A 25,547-nucleotide genomic window follows, 5' to 3' on the forward strand; every position below is an offset into this window, starting at 1 on the left:
CAAAGGTACATGGTGGATTGTTTATGGCCACACATTTGTTCTTCACGACACTGAGTCTATGAACTATCAGCACTTGATTACACACCATCACACGGCGACGTCCATCACCCCCTCACCCCCGGACTTCAAGCTCAGTTCCCTCTTTGAAAGACGCCAGTCCCAGGACTGAGCCTGTCAGCCCCGGTCCAGCTTTTCCTTTTCTAGCCAGTGGCCATCCAGCATAGTGTCGTGTGGCCAACTGAGCCATTTACTGCTGGACAGGGCTCTCAACATTCGCATTCACAAAAGTCTTTTTTTCAAACGTAAAGGAGAAATGGCGAAGGAGGACTGGATTTCTTGACATTGAAATTCCACTTTTTTATTGTCATTGCTTTTTTCATAGAGTGAACAAGAAAGAGCTCACTTGAAAAGCACCTTTAAAATGCAAAATAACTATCTTTGTGATCTGAGGGTTTGCGGATTTCTGTCCTTGTCTTTTGGGAAAACAGAGGAGCCTTCTCCAGTCTCCATTCTCCCTGTGTTCCCTGGGTAGGACTCCTCCTGACCACATGCTCCTCTCCACTGACCTTGAACATAAGACACCCCGGCCAATACTATGCAGTTGCCCCTAATAATGCAAATTCCAGCACCTGTGATTGTAGATATTACTTCATTGGCCCTACAATAAAACCAGAGATTGTCATTACCTGTGTTTATATTCTGCGATAACAGAAGAACAAGATATCAATAGGAAGGTGATAGGGGATTATAAATAGCATTAAAAGGATGTCAGTCAGGGAAGAATGAATTAAGTGGGACTGGTATAATGGATGTTTATAAGGTGTCCTTGTGGAACACTCTGTATTCAGGACACCAAACACATGAAAGGAGCCATCAGAATGTATCTCAGCTAATTTGACATTAACAAATAAAAAAGCTGGAGTGCACACAATAAAGTCTTGAGAAGCAAAAACTCCACAAGGCTGTATGAATTCTAAAGAAAGCCTGTTTCTATAATCATGTCCATAATATCTCTTTACAAATTTCCAATCATATTTAATCTCTGTTCAATATGGAATGAAAACAAAGTGTATTAACTCCAACTGTATATGACAATGGCCATTTAATTGTCAGAAGGCAAATGTGATATTTACAGGAATTACACATTAAATGTCTAGTAAAAGAAACGTTGTGTTTCCTTTCTTCTTTTTTTCAGCATGGAATAAACCTATTACTTGTTCCTACTATAGAATGTTGCATACAACTTCAGGCACCAAGATACAAGAAAGGTGCTCTTTCCGAGTGATTCCAGAGAAGTGCAGCAACATGCGTTCCTGTGCTCAAATGAATGTCTGACACTCAGAGGCTGAAAGAGTTGAGCCTTTTTAGTTTTATAATAGCAAAAGACTGAGGGGACCTGGTTTGAGTATTTGAAATTCTCAGAGACATTGACAAGTCAGTCCTGCAGAGCTATGACCTGAGGACCCAAGGGGAAACAACAAGGGAATACAGAACAGAGAAGGTCACATCACAACCGGGCTTCTTTCAAAGCAAACCCACACACTCACAGGCTACAAGGGCAGATGCTTCTTCTCATTCCAAACCTCACCTATGTTCCTGTGTTCAGCCCTAGTTATAAATTATTATCAGTTCATATGCTATTCTTTTAAGTATGTTAGTTATATTTACTGTATTAGAATAAACCCACTCTGGGGCAGAAATGGAACAGTGGTCAGTGCTGTTTCAGGAGGTGTGAGGAGTGTTTGAATGATCAATCTGCAAGCTCGTTTACCAGGTGGAGCTGTTCATGTCTGGAAGCCTGAGGGTCATTCAGGAACCTATTAGATGTTGCCCTGAGGCTAATGGTGTATTACAAAGGGGCTGAGTCTTGATAGGAGATCCTTAAAATTGCCTGTGTTCGCATGTATACAATTTACAACAGTCTTTAACATCAAGAGACTCCATTAAACATAGAGAAATGAATAGAGATGAAATACAATTGCCCCACTCACACAAGCCCTTCAAAGTGTCTTTAGTTTTCCGCATTCAAACAAAGGCCTGTTATACAGGCTGGCTCACAATAGCCCCCTCACTCAGCTCTGCAGTCAGAGCTGTCTTGTACAATGTTATTTATTACAATTGCCAGAAATTTGAGGACAGGCCTCAAACACACCCTACTTTTGAAGTAAAAAATGTAAAAGTTCTGCGTTGACATACAGTAATCCTTTAATTGAATACAGATATGCACCACCCCTCTGGGAAATATCACTGAATGGCCCTAGGAGTGAGAAACGATACAGAGCTGAAAAACCTCTGCATTTAAGTAATGGAATCTTTTGTTATGAACTCGCTTCAGAGCTCTCACTGTATTTACAATTTAGAATGTACATGTTCCACCCACAAGGCCTGAAGGTTTCATGCCCCAGGTTTGCTAAGTTGGAAAAATGCACAACAGAGCACTGACGTCTCACATCTGCTGCGTATTTAATTAGGAAAAATGATATTGGTATCTGTTGCTTTTCTATTTAATTACAAGAAAAGAGTTCCAGGTCTCCGCAGAGGTATGATGTGTTGAGAAGAGAAGCAAACAAGCAGACAGAGTGACAGAGTAGTTTGTCTGTGTGTCCACTTGATTTAAACAGCCGCTAACTTTAATCATACAGTGGCACATGCAGTAATAAAAGGTATAGCTAGCTGTTAATTTGCCCTGGCATCCTCAATAAGTGTTTACACATAAATTTGCTCACACTCACACTCAGTAATAATGATCTAGTGGAGAAATGACGCATGGTAACAAGATTTGTTGACAAGGCATATGTCTTATTTTCTCAGATTTCCTTTAATTACCAGGCTGGCCTGCGTATTAAAAAAAGAAAAATGTCCTTAACCTTCTTCTTGTTGTTCTTAAAGCTTAATTGAACATTTTAGAAGGAAAAAATGCAGACAGCACGTTTCTTCCAGATACCAAGTAACCCCAAGTTACTGGGACAAACAATCTCAGAGCTACAATCAGATACAAACCAACCACACTTGAATGTTCCCATAACATGCTGAAAAACATCCCCTCTGCAAAGCTGGCTCCTAGCCTGAAAGAGTGGACCCAGCTTCATATGACACTGTCTACTAGGAGTCAAATGCTCTCTGCAAAGGTAATTTTAAGTGCATCATTATGCAATAGGATTTGTGATGGCCGAAAATGTATTATGACAAATGTTGTCCCAGGAACTAGGCTCAACTGCAACATTCAAGTCCTTTTTTCCCCACAGTAACTGCTGATGAAGATTTGTATGAAGCCTGTAATAAAAACCTGAACAGAGGAAGTCAACCCCTATTTTTTTTACCTGAAGTAAAAGTTTTTAAGTATTTCTTTTACTTAAAAAAGAGTTCAAAAGTTAAACAATTTAAATTCTTTGTATTCTTTTTTTTCATCTGAGGTAAAGAAAATGTGCAAATTGTACACAGTTTTGTGTATATAGACAACTCTCGTCCCCCCAGGGGATGCCTTAGATGCTCATTGCAGAGTGGAGACATAAGCACAGAAAGAGAGAGGAGCCAGGGAGGCAACTAGTGAAGCTGCAAGTCCTGGAACAAGTGAAAACCATATAAATCCATACCTGATAAAATACAAATCACTTTGTAGCTTCAATGAGAAAAAGAGAAAGGAGAATTATTGGTAAGATGTTTATCATTATAGCGCATAAGACAGTAGGAATGCCATGTCTTCTGTGACTTTGTGAATCTTGCTGCTGAATGCCAAATCATAATTTACTGGATAATTATGGGGCCAAAGGAACCCCAGTATGAGTATCAGACCCTGAAGTCAGACTCTCTTCAACTCAACATCAATACACAGGAGGGTCAGAGCACCGCCACACAGACAATGGACGCCAAACAAAGAAGTTGAAATAAACTGAATAGCTGGCAAAACCAAGCCTCCTGCAGACCTTTCGCACTGTAGAGAGGAAACTTTAATACGCGTCCATTTCCATTTCCTTTTGAATTTCAAACCTCTACAATGTAATCTATCCGAATAGCCTCAAGGGAGAAAGAGAGAGGAATCGCATAACTGAAAAAGCCCAAGCAAGGAAGCACATTCATTTTTATTATGGAGATGCAAGCTTGAAGAAAATTGGGAAAATGAGTCCATCTGTTAAAGTCAGCATCTGCCTGTTTAAAACACGTTACTGGAGTTGTTTATTGCTGCATGAGAATCAGAGTAAATCTCAATACCACGGTATCTCAAGAGATCGTCCAGTGGCTCAGTCAGAGGTAGGTCATTCCACTGTCCACTACAAAGTTTACAGACAGTAATGTAGACCAGGACCAATCCATTTTAATCCATTTCATACCCTGATAAACTAAGACCATCAAAAATAGCTAACAGATGCCAGGGGGCTTGGGAGGTATTGTCTGCACATAACAACAGTAACATCTGCATAGAGTCATAGGCAACATTGAGTATGAATGGAAATAATAATAGAAGTAGTTGACTGATGAGCTTCAGGTCCCAAAGACAAGGCAAACACTGATGTGAAAGTAGGCATCTCTGACAGGCTTCCCACTGGAAACCGTAAACTGGGAGGAAATACTTGTTGCTGAGGAGCTGGTGATCTTCACCATATTAATGAAACCAGACCTTAACTCCACATGATCTAGAACTGACCATAGATATTCCCGCCTGAGTTTATCAAAACTCTTCTTGGGACTGACAATCTGACATTCTCGTTCTAAGTGAGAATCTGTTTCTTACTGAAATATCTGGTTAATAAAGGATTTTTATATTAGCAGCCGTTTAATAACAACCTACCAAAAAGTAGCTCCTTCAATAGCAATGTGTGTCACGCAACAGAGGTCCTCACTGAGGCCAACGCGTCAGATAAAAATCAGCAGTGATGTCATTGATGCCAGATTATCTACTCTTTGTCCTGCCTTTCTGCAGTACCTCTTAGAACTGATCTCCTCCAGTACAGCTGACTCTCCTGGACTATGATACACTTTAATTCCTTTTGCTGGAGAAAAATCAGACCCATATATACATACAGTTACAGTCCAACATGACAAGAGAAATTAGAAACCAATCATGTTCTTGGTATAAGCTGGAGCTCTATTTTGACACACGTTGATCATGCTGCTACCAGATTGATCAGATTGCTTGAAACACTTTCAAGTTTCTTAGCAAAACAATTGCTGTTCAAGAGTAACTTCTCATATAGGATGATATACTATGGACATGATAATGAGTTGCAGTCAGGTGGCAATCCTGGGAGGTTTGTCCACTCGTTAACTGTACAGTGACTAAAATGATACCAGTCGAGTTTGGAGTCAGTTGGCCAAACAATCCTTAAACAGGAGCATTTTGCCAAAAAATTTGCCAAAGGAAAATTGGCACAGCAACATGTGAGGTCACAATCAGAAGCAGCAGTAGTTGTTCATGAAATTTGTGAGGTTTCAATTCAATCGGTGCAGCAGATCCCAATGAGCAGCCAGCAGAAGCTGTGAGTACAAGATAGTGGCCATGCGGCCATCTTGGTTCACACAGGGATGACTGTGTTAGCTGATAACGGCCTGCTCTCTTGTATGACGCACCATTTGGAGTTAATTAGCCGGCTCCCCTTAAAACAGGAGTGTGCGTTACAGGCCAAGTAACAATGACAAAAACTGGCAGTCAGGAGGTCATGTCTTTTTTGCAGGAACCCCATTGTACTGTTTTTATTTCTGTTTTACTAGAATTACACCTATTACGTTTGGAGTTAATTGATCAAGCAGTTTACATGATGATATGCTTTTCTGAAAATGGTTTATGTTTATGACCCCCTTCAGTCTAAAATGATCAGAGCAACATTTTAGGGGTACATGCTTGAAAGAGCTTTGGTGTCTAATGACATCCACTAGATGTGCTTTCGGCTGGTGCAAAGTTTCATAAGCAGCTGATTTTGGAGTTTGAAATATGCAGGTCAGGTCACCATTTCGGCTGATGCGAGACCCCAGCTTTTATCTCTTGGTGTATATCCCGGTAAATCAGCCCTGTATAGAGGTGCTGGTGCCGAGCTTCTGAACATCCTGATAGTGACTACAGGTTTCCACTCCTCCGAAGCCTAAAATGGTTTTTAAATTAATCCATAAAGACTGAAAATTGACTAAAGGTCCCTTTGCAGGGTAAAAAAAAAAATTAAATCAGTAAATACCATTTAAAGTAAACTAAAATGCCAAAGCACACAAATTTACAGTATATTCTGTGTTAACATGCACTACAGCTGAGCCTCAATTAAAACTCTTTGAATACCATTTATAGAACTTTATGAGCATGGGGGACATTTAGGATTAGGAAGCTGTCAAGAAAAAGAATGATTAAAATAAAAATGGAGATAATTAAAAGAAATGAAAGCTGGAGAGAAAAAATTTAAAATTGCAAAGAAGCACGCCTTCAGTCTTATACATACATAAAAAGTACTGCACCTGGAGATTTGCATGTACTCAAGGCTCTACATCAGATATACAAAATCACTTCTTGGCATTTTATTAGATTTTTTTTTACATCCACGTGTCAATGTCAGTGTCTTCTTTACAACATGGGGATACCTCAGCCCAGGGAGAAGAGAAACCTGGGAGGTGTTAACCTTTAACTTAGATGTAAAGAACAGACCTCAATTAAAAGAATAAATAACACTTGTAATCACCCCTAGCCGGCATTTATCTGGTGTAAAACCCCATTAAACGAGCCTACTTGATGTAAAATTATTTCTAATTGAAAAACTTTGGAGATGTGCTGAAGCCCCTCTCAGGAATTCGCCCTCCTCTTCTCTCCTTTATGGTCCTGAGTGGGTAATATATAATCTGCAAATATTAGGTCTCCCCCATTGGAGAGGTGAGCTCCTGTAATAGATCATCACAGGCCAGTTTCCTCTTTCTCATCCAAGACAGCACATCTTTGCTTATAAGACAGAAGCAGATTTGAATAAGCTTTTCCCCCCACTCACACCAGGTGTAATAGCACTTCAGTCATAGAAGGAACTCACATACTGAGAGAGTGATTGTGCACATAGCTATACAGGCATATTAATGAGCTGCAAAGTTTTTTTTTCCTTTTTCAGTACATTGTATCACACTGATACAATAATTCTTAAAATATTCCAATTTAAATTTTCATTTCCTTATCCACCTTTTCTGCAGCTTTTCAGCATGGCATTCATTCTCCTATTCATTCTGAAATTTCAAAAACTCAATTTGAAATGATAATAAATAATAAAGTCAGAAACAATAGCTGGAAACAATTATTTGCTGACCCCAGGAATGGCAGGAGCATGTGAAGCAATTTAACAGCTACATAGTTTGTATTTGTGTTTATCTTGTTTTACAGGATCACCAAAAAGAAAGAGAAGTTGCACTAAACAGCCTTTTTTTAAATTTCTGTGAAAGTTTTTTTAAGTGACAGTCTATATAAACTACATACACCTCCCTAGACAATAGTATTAATTTTAACTGTCATATATATGTGTTTATATTCATATATGTGCACAGTATATACAACAAACATAAATATGCATATAAATTAAAATCTGCTTCTACCTAACCTCATAATAATAAATCATTCAGATTTTCAAAATTAATTTCAAAATATTTTTTTGTGTATCTGTAGAAGCAAAAACAAAATATTCTGTGTTTTGCTTTTAGATTTTTTTAGCCATTTATTTAGAATTGTGTATTTTTCTTTCCTCTGAAAATGCTATCAGGGATTTCTTTCTGTTCTGTGTATCTGCTCCAGTGACGGGGAAGACTCAGATCTGTCTGTAAGAAGAGAGGGAACTGTGGGAATGGAAACGGACACAAAACGAGGAGCTTGCACTTCCCTTTCTTCTCGGTTAAGAAACTAACAACGGCAGTTTTTGCAATAGTTTCAATGCCGTTCTTGTTTGCAGAATCTGACCTAAATAGAACAAATAAGAGATCCACCTTAATACAGGTCTCTGTTGCTCCAATGATAATTTGATGTGACAACATTGCAGAAATAGCCTGTAGGTCTTTTTATTTAAATAACATCCTCTAAAACAATGTCCCCTTGTCAGTCACCACTAATTTACCAGAAGCCATGTTATAAATCTGTCCATCGGCCAGCAAAGCACTTAACTCAGCACATCCCTAATAAAATTAGGAATGCAAGTTTATTACACGCACCTTAAGTAGTTTTTGTTGAGATATTAAGATTTTGCTTGTGGCAACCATGGCTAATGTGGATTGGTATTTTCATTATAATACGCCCCAGAGCAATCCTCAGCTGTATCTTTGGGTTCCAAATTAAGCTATAAATTCCGAAAACATCTGACACTCCACTCTGGGTTACATCAGAATACTAACTACTCAGCTACTCCCCTAAGAAAACTTTCAGGATTTACTCAGCTCACTAATGCAGAGGCCCCAGTATATCAGGATGGGAACCTCACCTAGCAAAACTCACAGCGCAAGACAACTCGCCATGTAGCACATTTTAAGCTTCTCTCCTGCACAGCATAATGAATGAAGCCACTTAACTTGGATTTACTGCTGCTTTAAGGCCTGATTGCCAAGAATTTAAGAATTATTCATAAGACAAAACCATCATTTGTCATGAGAGCAGAGCTGTTTTGGTGTAAATAAATGGTTTCTTTGCAGTTTATCAAACATTAATTCCTTTTTATCTTCCAATAAAATATGTAACCTTTCGGCAGAGGTATGAATTCAGGGGTTTTAATGAGGGAGAACAGCACCAGCACTGCTGAACAACCTTGGTCTTCATCACAATAAAGTTTGGAAATCAAGCAGTTGTGGAGGATTGGGGGAAGAATATCTAATAATTTACTGATAATGTGTTATATGACAAACTATATTCAACAAGAGCAACAAGATATTTTATTTTAAATATGCATGCTTTTATTTTATGACTTACTCTGGAAAGCAAAATGGCATAAATTTAATCTTACTCCACCTGCAGTTATGTTGCACGACAGGACAGATTTACCTTGACTGGAGTCCAGAGAAAATATGATAATGAAACAGAACTAAAAGGAAAAAGGCGTCATTATATTTCCTATTTTGTTGATAAAATGATGATAACTACAAAACTTCCTTCACATTGTTGTACATCTGATAGATTTGGTGATGGCATGGACACCCAGCCTCGGCAGTGCCCGCAACTCAGTTTTAGGGTCGGGTGTGGGATTGGAATTGTCAATCGAACCCTGTCCGGAATGACTCTGACCTACAGAGTCGCTCTGCCTTTTCCTGCTCCTCGGAAGAGGGAAGAGCCATCACACCTGAAAGCTAGGAGCCTGTGCACATTCACTGAGCTGCACCCCACCAGGCTGCTAAACTCTCCTGTAGGTGCCTTGCCCCGCCGTGTCCTGCTCTGTCCTGCTCGGGATCATGCAGTGGTTTCACAATGATCACAGGTCTCAAAACATCAAGCCCACTCCACCCAGCTTGTCTGCCTGACAGCAGTTTGATTAAAGGGTCACTGCAAGCTGCAAGCCAGAGGGGTTAGCGTACACTTACCCCAGGCTGAAGAAATGCCAGATTTTTAGGATGCTCTCCACCTTATCCAGCTCTATGCCAGTCCAGGAGAGCCAGAAGGTTTCTGAATTTCCATCCTACCGAGTCCTTATTACCAAACTGAGCTCATAATTTACTTTACTGGACATGTTGTTCTTGAGAAGATGGAGATTTAAAGAGACCACGGCCCTTGAAGACCAGACACAGACTCCCCAGTTTGGGCACATTTTGCTTCGTAGTCCAACCATTCATCTGCCCCCGGAAGAAAAAAACAGCTTCACTAATTTGTTGTTGATAAAAACTCATGCAGTTCAGGTGCAGAGACTTTGACAGTCACTGTGGATTTCCAAAGCACATCCGGATAGCCTGCAGACAGATCTGATTGAAGATGAAGCCAAGATAAAGATCTGCTGTACACAAATAAAACTTTTTTCGTTGCCATTCCTATAATTACAGTTCCCACTGCACATTTAAAGTGGCCTTTTTCACTCACCCAAGTATCTGAAAGACAACTGGGTGACAAATGTTGACACAGGTAAGTGCAGACGGCACTAAATGGACTTTTTTTAAGACTCCACATAGCTGACATTTTCACTGATGTAAAGTAAATCACCGTCTGAGGTGGGCTTCCCTCGTGTTTGACATCAGTGAAAATCTGTGAAAGCCACCTTCCCACCTGCATGATCTAATCTGCTCATTGCGCACATTGACTCAAAACCTACTGATTTAATTTACTTAGGCTTCCTATAAAAATATGAGAATGTTTCAGGGGGTGTTTAATATTATTTAATATAAAAATCTAGCAAAGGTACATACAGTAGATGGAGAGAGCTTTCATAATCAATCTGATGTTTTAAGATTAGATGGTGTAATGTAATGGATATAAATATTGAATAGGATTTGTGATTTTTTTCATTTTTGTTAAAATGTGATCTGGAATGTGGAATTATTTTTTTATAATATTTAAGTGTGATATGATTGCATGACATAAGTGAAAAATTAAAATTACTTTAGAATATTCTAACATTAATCCACAAATCCACAATATTTCCTTTTTGATTCAAATTTTCTCTAAATGGACAAGACACTGAGTTTTCATTTAAACGATTAACACAAATTCTTTGTTAAAACCTCTGTTTGTTATACACATCTATTTAGATCACAAACAGTTAAAAATTACTAATGCATTCCCATTAGTCAAAGCTTTCAACACAGCATTAAAACTCTATCTAATAAGAAGCATTAATAATATGCTGTCAGAAATCACAAAAGGTGCCTACTCCACAGTTTACTCTACTCAGTACTTTGAATGGGCTTTTTACATCTATCTGTATTTATGGGAAATTACAAAGTGCATTAATTTTATCATGCGTTACAAAATTCCTGTTTGATTTCTTCCGGTAGCAGTAATAGCACCGAGAGTTTTTTTTAATTCATTTTTCTTTTTATTATGTAATTCAATTCACATACCCAATGAGGTATATGGGTCATTTTAACCTCCATAATGTAGGAGCCAGGAGTGACAAGGTATAAAAATGTTATTTATTATGGAGTCTAAGCTAATAGGGCTATCGAAGGGAGAAAGTCATTTGGAACGTCTGCATAACACCAGTCTTGACGTGACTTGCAAAAATCTGAAAATTGCACTTTGGAGTTTGAAATAAAAAGAAAGCGATTATCGCAGTTAGCGCTACAGCTTTTGTTAATTCCCATCTGAAACACAACCCGGGGACTCGCGAGAGACCGGAGCACAGTGTTGTGCTTGACATTTCGGGAAGCTTTCAGGAGGAGCGGTCCTCTGCAGGCCTCCGAGTCAGCCTCGGGCTGAGCTCGGCCAGGTCTTCGCGAAGACGCCTCTCCCCAGTGGAGCGGTCTGGTCCGCACCGGCTCCGACTGATGGCTCCTCCACACAGGCTACGCCCACCCGCCAGTCGACCATCAGCTGTGCTGACGCTAAGCTTTCCACCCGTTGGAAGCAAGACGTCTCTTGAAAAAGCAACAATAAAATCTTATTTTGTTATGCATTTGTAGCGGCATGAAGAAAGGCAGGCTTCTTAAATATTTGCCCTTAAATATTAAATATACTGTTTTCAGTGTAGATAGAAGCACAGATGTCAAATTATCTCTTACCACCAGTAGACAGCATATATAGTACACTCCTAGTTTCCAACCTAATACTTTCCCAAGTGGATGAGTTTACAGAGATATTTAACTTCAAAAGCAGCCTATGCATAGGAATGTTTCATCTTCTTGTCTGTCTTGGGGGCCTTGCTTTCCAGTGTCTGGTATCAGCGATCCTTCCAGTTTCAGACCCAGACCTCTGAAGGTGAGGCGAAGGTGGCAGTGAGATGTGGAGGCAGAGGGCCAGAGAACTTGAAATTCACTCCACAGGCCTGTCATCAAGCTGCTCTGACAGCGATACAATGCAAATGAGACAGCGCGAGTATTAAGCCCTTCAATATCCAGTTTGCAATTAAAAAAGTTGTAGGCCCGCGTGCTGCCCAGTATGGAGTTTGCGGGGTTTCCAAGGTTACACCACTATATGGCGGCCAATTGCAGCTGTTATTAATTCTCCATCGGTTTCAATTTGAATGCCTCAGAGCCAATTAAAAACCGGTTGATTGAATCAGCCCCGGGACCTTCCCAAGCAGGAACTCGACAAATGAATTCAGCCCGAGGGAAGCATTAGGGTTAAATAAAAAGATTGAAATTACCAGAGCTCAATTCTGTGCCAGGAATAATGGTTCAAGACTGGCCTGCTATTGATGTAAATTAAATCTCGTATCTGACCTTATCCAACTAGGCCGGCTGGCTGATTCGGTTGTTATTCCTTTCGTGACCTTGCGGCTTCTCTGCTAAACAAACTCTACCATACAAACGAGATGCAGGAACAGTTCAGTCATCCCTTTGACATCGAAACTTTCACATAAAACTGCAAGAGATGTACGCCATCACTTTGAGAAGTAACTCATTTTAAAGCTGTGCTACAAATGCCAGAGAAGCAGACTTTGACATGCAGGCCTCAGTCTGCATCCCCTGAGACACAGAGAGAAGTTCTCGCATTCATGTCCAGATGACTACTTTCTACAGCAAAGCAGCAAAACTAAAATGTGATAATTGCCAGAATGAAGGATTCAAAGAGAAGATATATTAATACCCTCTAAAGAAAAGGCAGTGTATAAGAATCGTTCTGTCCAAAGTATTTGTGGTTTGAAACCACAAAGCAGGCTAATGTGGGAATCAACACTCTAGCATGTGGTTATAATACTTCCTGCTTTTGTGTTGAGAAGTTAAACGAGCAAAGAAATTACTACAGTCAGATCACACATGGTCAAACGCACTTGATTTTGTTGGGGTTTTTTTGTTCTGAGATCTAAAGAAATTGATTTTATTATCCCCACATATCTCCAAAAACACAAAGTTCATTGTGCAGGATTTCATACACATGCTACCCAGAGCTTTCCACTAACAAATATCCCTGATTCCATTCAGGAAAAGAGGATCCTGTAAAAAATGGTAGCATTTTTAAAAATTATGAAATAGCGGTAGTCTGTAATTCAGATGTTTTATAGAGCACAATCAGGGGATGAGAGCTTCACATCTAAAAAGGATGTCGCAAGACCCTCTTCAACTAATCTGGTGCACTTTTCATAGCTAAGTACCTCCTAAAGTGCAGGTTCACTCAGCTTTTACTCTGGCAAAAAAGCTCTCAGTGCATTTTATATCTGAAGTTGCCTACAAAGCTGCTAATGTTTCAGAAAATGATGTAAACAAGACACATAATGCTAATGCCTCCAAATTCAAGAGAGATGTCTCTTGCTGTTTTTCAAACGCTGGCTGTTTTTTACTCTGGGAAGATGACAAAATTCATGCAGAGCACTGAAGTCAGAGGCAAATTTGATCAAGAATGTAACAGCTCAAAAGGAATAGTTCTTGTTGTGTTCTATGTTTAAGTTTTTTCCCCAAAGAGCATCCCTGTGATTTACAGTCTCATACTTCTTTACTACTGTAAGAGAGCTTATTTTAAACAAATGTATTTTATAAAAAAAATATTTTATAAGCAAGAGATTGGAGAGACCAACTGAAAAAACACATTTCTGTGTGTTTAACATCTCTAACAATTTTGACAGTTGCTCTTCAGTCCAGTTTAAAGACTTTCTAGATTCAGTCTAAAAGTCTAAAAACAGGTTCATTTAACAAAATCGAAGACTTCATAGCTTCGGGTATTTTTTTCTTTTTATATGTAAACTTTAATCTCATCTCAGACAGATGTGAGGAAGACAGAAATTAAAAGAAGAATGAGATCTGAATTAAAAACTGAAGGGTTTCATTCAAGAAGCGGGGTTTTGACAAACAAGGACAGTACATTGTCCTTGCAAAGAGGTTCTGAAAACTGTTCCCTTTCATGTGTCGTCTCCCCTCACAGACCTGTCAAGGCCAGGCTTAGCACACGGCAAGCACGGAGACAGAAGGTCCTGCTTTCAGTGAAATGATGAGGCTAATGGCAGCGGCCTTCATTAAAATCAAAGGATAAGGGGCTTTTCGTCTGAAATCAAGTCATGATTAACATTTCTTTAGCAGGGGGGAGAGAGAAAAGAAGGGCTGCACCTTTAAGGAGACACTTGAAAGACAAGGGAAGACAAGGGTTCAGGATTTTGTTGACGGATTAAAGTTCTGGGAATAACCCTAAACCCAGTAAAGGTGCTCGGTACTCAGACATTTTCATTTCCTTTGTGGTTTGGTTAATATCTTCGTCACCCTGAAGCATGCAAAACTAGCACCTCTGTGAACAATACACCCAGCCTCTCGATTGAGATGCACCCAGATTCTTGGCGGATTAACCCCGTATCTGCATAACCGTCTGCATAACCGTGTTGTGCTAATGCTGAAAATGTGTGAACAGAATGCACACAATCTCCTTCACTTAGTCACCAGACGTCTCTTCTTTGTGGCCACTATTGCCTTTTCACTTGATATTTCATCTGGAATTTGTAAATCAATTACAATTAACAATTAATTCATGTATTATATATTAAATAGTATTACTATCTAAATTTAATTTAATTCAATTAATATTAGCAGATGTTAAGCAAGATCAATAACTATGCCACTTAATTTAATTATTAGTTGCAACACAGAAAAAACCCTCCAATTCGGTCGTGTCCCTTTCAAATCATAACCGCAGCTGCCCAGTGAAGTGCAGAATACTCCAATCTTGCTGGAGAGTAAAGTAAAACTACAATAACGACCTTGGGAAACCTCGGGAATGGAAAGTAGATGCACGGATGCCTGGTTTAAATACAGTAAAGTTGAAAGTTCACAATGCCAATGACCTATGATCAGCTCTTCAAAAGTGATGACTGTTCAAAACCAGCTTTTTGTGGCAGTCAAGTCCTTTTGTCAAAGTTTGCACCCTGAAAATTAAAAGCTCACCAATAGGTACAACTTGCCTATTAGCCTGACAAGAACAGACTTCCCCAACAGTGCTATTAACCTTTGCCCCCTTCTGAGTGATTACTACTAAAGGCCCCAGGTAGGCAGTAAGTCTCCCTGATGTCTGTTGACAGCCGGCACTGAACGCTCTGCCCTGACAGGAAGCCAAGTCTTTGTGGCAGGACAGAACCAGCCAGCTGCTGCAGCCTTGTGCGTCAGGGTGCTGTTGTGCGCTGCACTGCGGTCGGCTGCGAGAGCGAAGGGGTTAACGATTCGGAGGGGCGGCAGTATCTCTGCTCCTGTCGGCTTGAGCCGGTCCAGAGCGGAAGGAGCCGCCGGTCCCCACTGATCTCCATTGTTGCCAAAAAGGCTGCCCCCCAGCCCGCGCGCTGGTAGGACCACCCTTTCCCCAGCTCACAGAACTCCAGACAGTACTGAAACAGCCCGTTTAAACTGTGCAGGCCCTCCTTCCCTCGTCATTCCACACTCCGGATGCGATGTGTGCTAGGCAGCTTAGTGCCGTTTACAGTAATGAGGTCGGAATGCGAGCTGTCAACATGTACAATCCGGGCCCCTCCTGAGCAAACAACGAGCACCTTGCTTTTATACTGTACGGGACCAGCTTGGTTTTCTTCAGTTCCTTTTTTTTTTCTCATCTTGGCTACTCTCATGTCAAATCTAGGTCCCTTGGAACAAAATCTTAATAATTAACTGGCAAATTTTAACATGATGGCTTGTGACACACCTACTCTGGTAATTATTGCTTTGAGGCCATTTGCTAATGAAATTAATGCATCCGTTGCCCTAACAAATTAGCATAACTCATACATAATGGCCCACATTTGAGAGCTTGATGCAGAAACAGCATCACCAAATACCACAAAATGAAATGGCAAGGGCACTGAATGGGAATGTGCATTAACTGAAGTGCTGTGAGTTTCAAGCCATAATGGCTGAAGGCTCTTAATTTTAACCACCGGTGAGCATAATCAAGTATTAAGAGTGATAGCAGCTTAAGACCCCTGATCGTTATTATTATTATTATCATTATTAAAGTCCATGCTTATCTAGAAATGCATCTTTACAAAGCATTTTTTAAATGTGCCTACTATATAAAAATTAAAATGCCATTATATTGATGCATTCCCTATCAGGAGAATATTAAAGCACAAGTTACATCAAATCAGCTCAGGCGGATAATCATACCGCTATCCCCAAACTTTAGCCAGCAGCCAGGCCGCCTGCTATTGGGCTGCCTACAGACACAGCAGGACGTCTCCCAGAGCGGAGGGCTGTCCATGCACACTGGATTGCACTGGGCGGCGATCTGCACGGCACGCTTAAAAAAAGTAACGAAAACGCATGTTCCTGTAAAATTGGTTTCCCAGAGCTGCAGCTACTCTCCTCACACCCAAGGGCCACTGCCGTAACGACAGTACGAAATGACTCATATTTAAAAGGTCTAAGTTTACATTATCGTCGTCAGCGGCCAAATCTGGAAGCCATTAAGAAAGCTCTGAGGTCACGTGCTTACATGGGGCAAGACAGGAGCACGCCGGCTTGGGTGCCCCAGAGGAGCCCAGCAAATAACATTTCTGGCAATGGGGCCGTTACACAGGCACATGCGAAAGGCAAACTGACAATAATGCACTGATTTAACCAGGCTCAGTTTCCAGGGCATGGGAGAATGTCGGCGATTAAGAGTCTGAAACCGCTGACAAACACCTGGCCAACAGAGGCAAAGTGAGAGGGAACACAGAAGAATCCAGGGATCAGGTGTCAGCTGAGGTTGTATGAGCCAGTTGCCATCTGACTACTCAACTCATACTTTTTTGCAGAGAGAAATTGCATTGATACAGCTAAAAACTGTTTACTGACTGGCTTTTTGTGGTATAACATTTCACGTTCCAATAAAGTTCATTGCTTTGAGTTGTGAAATTGCTCAATAGCATAAACATGTTACAGTTCTGTTTGTTGTTAACATGCAAATGACTATATCCACCCTACTATTATAAATATAACAAAATTATTTTTCACCAATGATTTTTGCTTAATTTTGTCACATTTTATATATTGTTGGGAAGATGATTTTCCTAGTTTTTGGATGCTTCTCTCAAGGAAGACATTCAGATAAACCTGACGTCTGGGGCAAAACCACTTGTCTGCTTCATGTTATCGGAAACCACAAGTAAAACAGAAGGCTCATTCTCCCAGTGTATCATCTGATCTTTGCACTATACTGCACAGTTAAGTGAAGGCAGCAGCTGCTGATATGCGAGTTTAAAGCACTTACAACAGGAATTGTAATTTGCAAATTCAAGTTTTTTACTTCTCTGAGAGAGCTACAAATGTAGGTGTGGGGGAGGGGGGGCAGCCTGAACTGCTCAGTTTCCAGAAATATAGGGGTTCGACAGCAAGGTGTGAGGACAATTATATTGTGTGATCCACGATTGCTTTAGTATAATTTCAAAATAAAGCAGACTCAAGCTAAGGTTAGTTAAGACTGCTTAATGTACAAATCTGACTTTTTGAAAGGACATACAGTAAGTGCTCGGAATAGGAATAAGTGTGATGAGGTCAGCTGGTCAGTTTTGGTCGCCTCTATATGTATAATGCAATCAAACGCAGAGAGGCATGCTATACAGCATTTCCTGAGCACACAGAATCAGCAATGGATTGTTCCTGCATTTCCACACGGGGCACCTGGCACACTCTCTCTGCGAGGTGAGCCTGTACTCTTTCCCTTTCACAGGGTAGCAGGGCCTGGCATTCAGCAACCAGATTATTATACAGTTGACCGTCCAGAACTAATCTGAAACAAAACAGTGTCAACCCCTAAAGATAAATCAAGTTGGCAGTGCTGTGCTGTGCTTTTCAAATTAAACCAACTTGAAACAGAGCTTCTTTCAGTCCTGGTTAGAAGGATGGCTAATTGTACCTCCAGCAGTCTTGACTGATATGTAGGATTTTTTGTACACGGTAGACACGTTTGTGTTAGAGGCTACAAGGCGTGTGGAGGAAAGGGGAGGAATAGGCTTACTTGGTCTGTATATGAAAAAACCTAGACCTTTACAATGACCATGTTCATATGTTCTACTTCTCACAAATGAACCTGCACACAGAACTGGTGAAGCATCAGCTGAGAATTTGCATCTGCAATGCACTTCTAAACTCTGATAAATTTGGGTTCATGAAATGAATAAGGAATTGAACATTATGCAGGGAGCATGTGATGCTAAATATTCTGGTTTGTCAGAGCCTTTCAATCAGCAGGGTGCTATGGTACATTAGTAAGGTATAAAACCAGCTTAAATCATATTACCAACACGGTAACTTGAAAATCTCCAGAAGTAAATGAAAAACAAACCACTAATTGCTCATTAGAGAAACGGGCCCTCTGTAGTTTGGTATGTTTCATGAGTTTATGTTTCTTTTTAATGAGGTAAAGGGTCTCTACCGTAGGAGCAGCCGAATTCAGTTAGGGAAGCAAAAAGAACACTTTGCAGTGACGTGTTTTAGTTAAAGCTGCCTAACCAATCAAACATCAGTGCTCAGCTCAAAGTACTGACTCTTCCATTAGCTATAGCTCTTCTTTGTGGTGATTCTACGGGTTTGTGACTTGCGAGACTGAAACCGACGGCCGCGCGCTTTCAGTCAGAAGTCCCACAGCTTCTTCGGCAGCCCCCGTTTCCCACCCTTGTGATCTCCAGAAACAGTCAGGGGCTGTGATCCTCAACATTACAGAAGATGCTCAGGGAGCACGTGCTCTTGCTTTACCACACCTCTCTGAATGATTGTACCCCGCTCACTATGTACAACAACTGCTAACAGCAATTCTAAACTAGCAGTGCTGCCACATGGCTAGAAGGGTCAGCCTTTGCACACGGAACTAGAGTAGAAGACAAACTTTGAAACTGCCAGATAAGTGCTGAGAGTGAGATTAAAGAAAAATCCTATAAACAGAATATCAGCCATTTTGCACAACAGTCTGTTTCTTTTTTGTGCCACTAATGGGTTTAAAAGAAACACTACATCCTTCAAATAATAATAATATTAACATTCACGGCACACAGTTTTCTTTGGCTTAAGGAAATGAACAGGAAGAGAAACGGAGGCCTAGATTAGATGTGAATGTCAGAGTGCCCCTCGGACAGAGGCAGCTCCCTTCTGAAACGCCTGCCAACACCACAGGAAGAACCGAGGGCAGCTGGCCCAGGGATGTAAGACACCAGGAGGGCTGAGAGGCTGATATACCTCCTCACCCCAGCAGAGGGTGGGCCCTGGCCTCTAGCAAGAGCACAGCGCTCCACCAGCCTCTCTCTTCCACTGGCAGCAGCACAGCCAGGAAGGACAAGCAGGAGCTGTGGCATCTCTGTGTGAAGGCTCTTACCTCAGCTTTGCAGACAGTGCATCTAGGACAGCTTTCAGGTCCAGGGCCCTGGGGAAATAACAGCACGGCAGCATGTTCAGGAGGAACTCATACGTAAAGGCTCAACAACATGCGAACATCATGTGCAGAGAAAAATATTCTGTTGCTGTGGATCTCAGATAAGATGCCTCCTATAGCAAGTTGGCATAGGATTATACTGGAGTTCATCCCTTTAGATCACTTCCCTTGTCTTTGACACTCAAGGCTTGTTGTAATAAGCTCGCCTGTAAAATACAGTATGAAGTGTGTCTGTCTTTCTCCTGATGCCAGGTATTCTGTAACTGTAAAGGAATCTCTACTTGAAAGAAGTTAATAAAGGCAGTTTAAAAAACTAAAGAACTCGTAATTGGCAGTGTCTCTCATTTTGTTACATGATGTGGAGGAAGCTTAGCAATGTGACCAAAATTATGTCTCAACAGCTAAACAATCTCCAATACTGCAAAAGTTAAAATATTACCAACAACCAGCTGTCAGGAAAATAGAAGCAAACACATTAAGTCATAAAAGACAATCACAGAGAGGAGCTACGCATTAACATGCAAGGTATAGTATATTTGTACAGGTCTTTGTACTTTGCTAATCAACAATGTAGTTTATAGCTTGCGTGTTTCCCCTAAGCATAATGTCTCTAACACCCTCTGAGTGCTGTGTGATATAATGTGCCTGTAAAGTTGGTGTATACTCATCTGTAGAAGAAGGCTACCAACAGCCCAAGAGAGGTGGATGTTGCGCCTAAATTTATTATTCTGACAACTTGCAATTAAAAAAGACACACATACACACACACAAAGGAAAATGTAGACTGAAGTAATTAAGGACCTTAATTAATAAAATCACCTGATGTTTATGTGTGGGTGTTGAGCACATTGTGGAAATGTGCTTCAGAAGTCTGTTCGAGACTCAGTGTTCTGACATTCTGACACCCAAATTACCTAGTGGCCTGCAAAATGACAGCATGTGTTCGTGTCCCTATTTTAAAATAAATCTAATTTAGTTAGTGTTAGCGTTTTAAGGATTTTTTTTTCCTTCAGGCAAGCCACATTTTTTCCTATAACTCTGCGGCTTATTTCATAGGGATAGGATTACTTTTGTTTTTGGAAAGTGTATTATTTCGTTCAGAAGATAATTTCCATTAACTGCAAAAGACTAAACCATATGGCACTCTTTACTAACAAATGAAGTACATATTTGGATTTTGGTTTATCAAAGAATTGACTGTAGTGGTTTGACATAGTAAGAAGGAGATGGACTTTCAAAGCTGTTATACATGAGTTATCCAATTTCTGTGTACTTTAAATATCCTGCTCTGTGTCTCCTTAGAAGAAATGTTGGATGTCTTGGATATAAATAGGGATGCAGGCAGTATCTTCACCGCAACAAAAGTTTTGAAATGTTGAAAAAGATATTTTCCGTTTTCACAAAAGTAAATCTTCTAGTTGTTAGAATATTTTTAGAGCTTTTTTACCAGCTTTTAGCATTAAGCAATATAATCCTGTACCTCACTGTATTGGTCTGCATTGTACTGGATTAATTTGCAATGGACACAGTTAGATGCTATAAACGGCCTGGCACATGGGCACCTGGGCACCACCCTTGGGCTGCTGGCCGTAATAAAGGTCAAAGGGCATGTGGCTCTGGTGCCTCTGGAAGTCCCTGATGGGTTCTCCAGCTGCTTATTGCATAATAATGTATTAACATTCATCCTGGAGGCACGTGCTTTTCAAAGGGCCTTTTTTTAACGAGATCTTGATTGCTAATTAGTTACAGTATGTGCTGTACTCCCAGGCCTTCCAAGCTCTTGATTTTTCACACGACCACGCTATCAGCTCTATGGTATATTTTCTCAAACTTAAAAAAGGAGTTTATAGAGGTGAAAAAAACCTAACACCTTACGATTTCAAGAAATAAGTACCAATAAAAAAAAAGAATGTTTTGCCTGAAGTACAGTTAGGGGAGCTGGAACTACAAGGGTAACAAAAAATCAGAAAGAGACGGAAAGCAAGCTATTTCAAAATGATGCTGATGTATCAAAACAGCAGCAGCAATGTAATTTACTTTAAACATTATTTCCTAAGTTTATTTCCAGCAAAATTAGATAAGAAAATGGAATTTATGTCTTTTTTGTTTAAACTGCTTTTAAGAGTAGTACAACACTTGAAATTGCTCCCTGGTGGCTAGCGAGAAGCACTTACAAGTAACAGTGTTATTGGATTACATTTCTGGCTTCATAAAATGTGGTTAAGAAGCACTTTAGATGTACATGCATGACCTGCTCTGGAGATGGGTATCAGGCACAAGTGACAGGTCGGTTGCTGATTACTTTTCAACAGGGCGGGGGGAATGGGTTCCATAGCACTTAGAGAAATCACTCGACTGCAAAAAAAATCTGTTCTTCAGCGATCCAGCAGCTAAATGTATACTTTCAGATGCATTTGGAGAGGTACGATCGGTACACATAATTGTATATGTAGATGGAAATGCACTCAAGGAAAGAGCCTTGATAGTGCAAGACTGCACGTCTGAGGAACGTCAGGATGAGTCCTCTGTCACTGGGTCTCCCTGCTCCCCTGCAGGGTATCACAGATGAAAGAACTCCTATAGCGGTTATCTGCTGCCGGTGTCTCACAGAGAGTGCTGGTGACCACGCAAGCACAGAGCTGTCAGACTGCAGGCAGGCCAAGCCTGCTGAAACAGTTCTGCCCATCCTGGCAAAGCAGAGCACAGGAAATGGTCAGCCCCTGGCCTCCGACACGGAGTCTGGAGGATTCCCGTCTTTCTGGTTATTGCTTTCTCAATAATACAGAAATAATACTGGTGGTAAACTGCATTTGTATTAATATATAACAACTAATGATAGCTTTTAAAATGTGTGGCTTGACTCCCAGCTTGGCTGGGAGTGCTGAGCAAGATTAAACACTCTTGGGTTATTACAAAAATCCAATAAGCCGAAACACCAATAAAACTTGTGCAAATTTTAATAAGAAAAGCAACAAAATGGAAAAGAAAATGAAAAGAATGTGAAAAGTGAGTCTGAAAATAACCCAGATATAGGACTGATTCACCTGGTTTTAATCATATTCAGAAAAATAAAGCAAAACCAAAAACGCAGAGCTGGTAGAGGCTTTATTAGATCTTGTCCGTTAGATTTTATTTTTTTTGAAACAAAAAACAATAGCTGTGGCTTAGACTACTGTGCCAGTTTGTATGAGAAGGGCTCAGAGGGTTTGTGATTCCCAATCAGTACGACATCAGAAGAATAACTAACAGAAAACCCATGCAAGGGATCATATTCAGCAGTCAAAACAATTAATCTCAGCACACGATTACAGTAAAAACAAATTAGTCTGAATATGGATCAGTTACCAGCTGGAGACGGGAGCAATCAAAAAGTAACACAAAAATGCTGGCATGTTAAAGTTTCTCTCTTTTTTTTTTTGTCTTGGGCAATTGGCTTGATGAAATTCAAATGAAATCTCTAAAGTCTTTGCAGAAATAAACCAAAAAACAGAATTTGTCGACAAGAGATTTCTGCTGGAGACATGAATGACTGACTTGGTGACTGTTTCTCACCAGTCAATCCCTGCCTTCACTAAAGAGAGAGTATGTGCTTCACAGAAACACACAATGGGTGGCACACATGGTCGTGGAGAAGTGCAGACATAGCAGATACTGTATCCTCACATTCCCACTTCCTGTGTCACTGCAACTTGAAATGCAGTTATAAGGAGCAACAAGTCGACAGTAATCTAGCCGACAGCAAATGTTTCGACTTCTTATTCTGAAGTTGTACTAGCCTTAGATAGTCACTGTTTATGTTTGCTGATTAAAAGCACTTGAACCTGTTTGAAATTAAAAACCCCTGCCAAGGGGAAATCACGTACTGTTCATAAGATCTTCACAACAGACTCTGACATTATTAATGATGTGTGACACTGCAGCACAGCCATCTCAGAGCTCCACTGGCAGTGACAGCATGAAGAAGCTCGTACCTTTGAGATCCAAGTGAGCAGGCACCTGTGATGGGCCACCAGGCTCTTACAGTCACAGAAGTTCCTCAGCTCATCCTGGTCAGACACCTCCCCTTCTCTGCAGATGAAGCATTCCAAGGAATCTGATTGGTAGGAAGAAAACAACAGGAAGGTCACACAACCATTCACCTGCTTCACTATCTAAAAAAAAAACTCCTCTTCTGCGATATCATCATCATCATCTTCTTCTGACTGATTCGATCATACTTCTTGTAAAGTCAGGCTCACTCACACTGCAGTGCACTAAAAACACATAAATTAGCATTGTATCATATTGTATCGTATCGTCAGATCATCGTATAATATCATATCATGTGAAGAGAAAATTCCATGGAAGTTCAGGAAATTGATTGTGTGCAAAGGAACCAATTACAATAAGCAATAGCTATGAGTCATAAGCAATGAATTAACAATTAAAGTTTAAGTGCTGTTTTTTTGTTTACATCCTCATCACAGAATAATTTGTTTTGCAAATATCGTGGTGCACAACAGAAATCAAAATCAATTTATTTTAATTTTCATTTGCTTCAGACAGATCTGGGAAGGCATTGTGACATTACTTTAAACAGTAACAAGCTTTCACTATTCTCTCTCACTCATGACAGATAAACAATTCTGATGAGGGGGAAAATGCTGCTGCATTTGGGAATCCAGGTGCGTCGTACCTCGAGCCAGAGCTCACAGTGGGGAGCTAGTTTGCCAGCAGGACAGGGAGAGACCAGGGCTACACTCAGGTTATTGATAGGCCTGTGTGCCCTTTCGCTCAAAGGAAACAGGAAAAGTTCAGTACAGGGAAATTTCACAAGGGCAGCACTGATCCACGTACAGTACAAGAGGAAAACACAAATACCTCTCCACCCTTCCCAGTCGTACCATAACATGTCTCCAAACCCTTTAACCCCCACATGAGACAGCTGGTGCTAGTGACCCAGGACAGACTCACTGTGAAATGCACTATAAGCAAACAAACATATGTACAGTTTATCATAGCTGCCTACCTGCACCACAGTCTTTCCAAAGTAAACCCATAACTCTTCAACCAACCTCTGTGTTTGCTCAACTGACAGAATTTAACATTTGTGCTCATTGGGGGTGAAAAAGTAACAGCACTGTACCCCGTTTCCTGATAGGCAACAAGGAAGGACAGGCTCTGACTGGCTCAGCTATTGCTTGAGGAGTGAAGGAGGTAATCACAAAAATATCATCAAGCAGGTGATAACTCGAGCACGATCTCTGGCCCCGGCAGCCACTGTTTCTAACAGGCAAGCCCATGTACACAGCACACCATCCTCTCCAGAGATCTCCTCCACAGAAGAGGAGGATTGATAACCAGCAGGTCAAGTCCATCCATGATATGCACCCAATTTCACTCACTGCTTTCTTAAACTACAAGGGCATCTTCTGTCCAGCCTCATGCAGAAGAGATGCATATGATAGTAAGCACACGTCACTAAGAGACAATGCCTTAGGGGAGAAAAAAAGCAGACAGGTGATTAAGGCTTTCATCTCTGACATCTAATTATTAGTCCTCGTCAGTGAGAAAGTGCTGTTGGCATGAAGGTCAGTCTCAGAAGGTCCGAGAACTGGAGTTACGGATCAGGATGTTTCCCCTTCCGTCTGGCAAACGCCTCCTCCCTGCAGGATTGGCACAGTGAAGCTGGCTAACTGGTCCCCCTGCCAGGGGCTGAGCCTTTAATCAGATCTGGCACCTCTCAAACCCATCAATCCCCTGCTGCGATATCCTGGGAAATCACTGCCCTCTGCCACACACCGATAGATCACCCTAGTCACTCAGGTCACATGTCCTGAATCTTAAAGAAAACTGAACCAAGACCTTCTACAGAAAATACACTATAATTTACAGTAAAATATGCAAATATACTGTACAATGAATGAATGTGACATACAGATAAATATGCATATATAATTGCAAGTTTTTGCACTTGTTTTAACAATTGAGAGACTTTCTGTAAGTAAGAATTCCATTGTACCAGTACATATACCGGTTACATATGGCAATAAAGTTCAAGTTCAATAATTAAAACACAAGGTATGCCACTACAGGGAACCAACCATCCTCAGCTATATTTCTGATAACAGAAACACGGATATTGTCAGACAGAAAGTGGAGATACAATTTTTACCTCATACACAGT

At 40.6% G+C, this 25,547-nt stretch overlaps 1 protein-coding gene across 1 annotated transcript in view; it reads right to left on the reverse strand.

Annotated features, from left to right (window-relative positions):
• Positions 1-25,547, reverse strand: part of LOC148651702 (uncharacterized) — a 96,750-nt gene that overhangs the window by 60,871 nt on the left and 10,332 nt on the right. Inside the window, exons 2-3 of the mRNA XM_088597676.1 lie at positions 23,353-23,474; positions 19,325-19,372 (exon numbers count right to left, since the gene is read on the reverse strand). Of these exons, the coding sequence (XP_088453802.1) occupies positions 19,325-19,372; positions 23,353-23,474 (170 nt within the window). The remainder of the gene's footprint in view (positions 1-19,324; positions 19,373-23,352; positions 23,475-25,547) is intronic.

Source organism: Lepisosteus platostomus, chromosome 11 (assembly GCF_059453375.1).
Source record: "Lepisosteus platostomus isolate fLepPlt1 chromosome 11, fLepPlt1.hap1, whole genome shotgun sequence".
Taxonomy (NCBI): domain Eukaryota; kingdom Metazoa; phylum Chordata; class Actinopteri; order Semionotiformes; family Lepisosteidae; genus Lepisosteus; species Lepisosteus platostomus.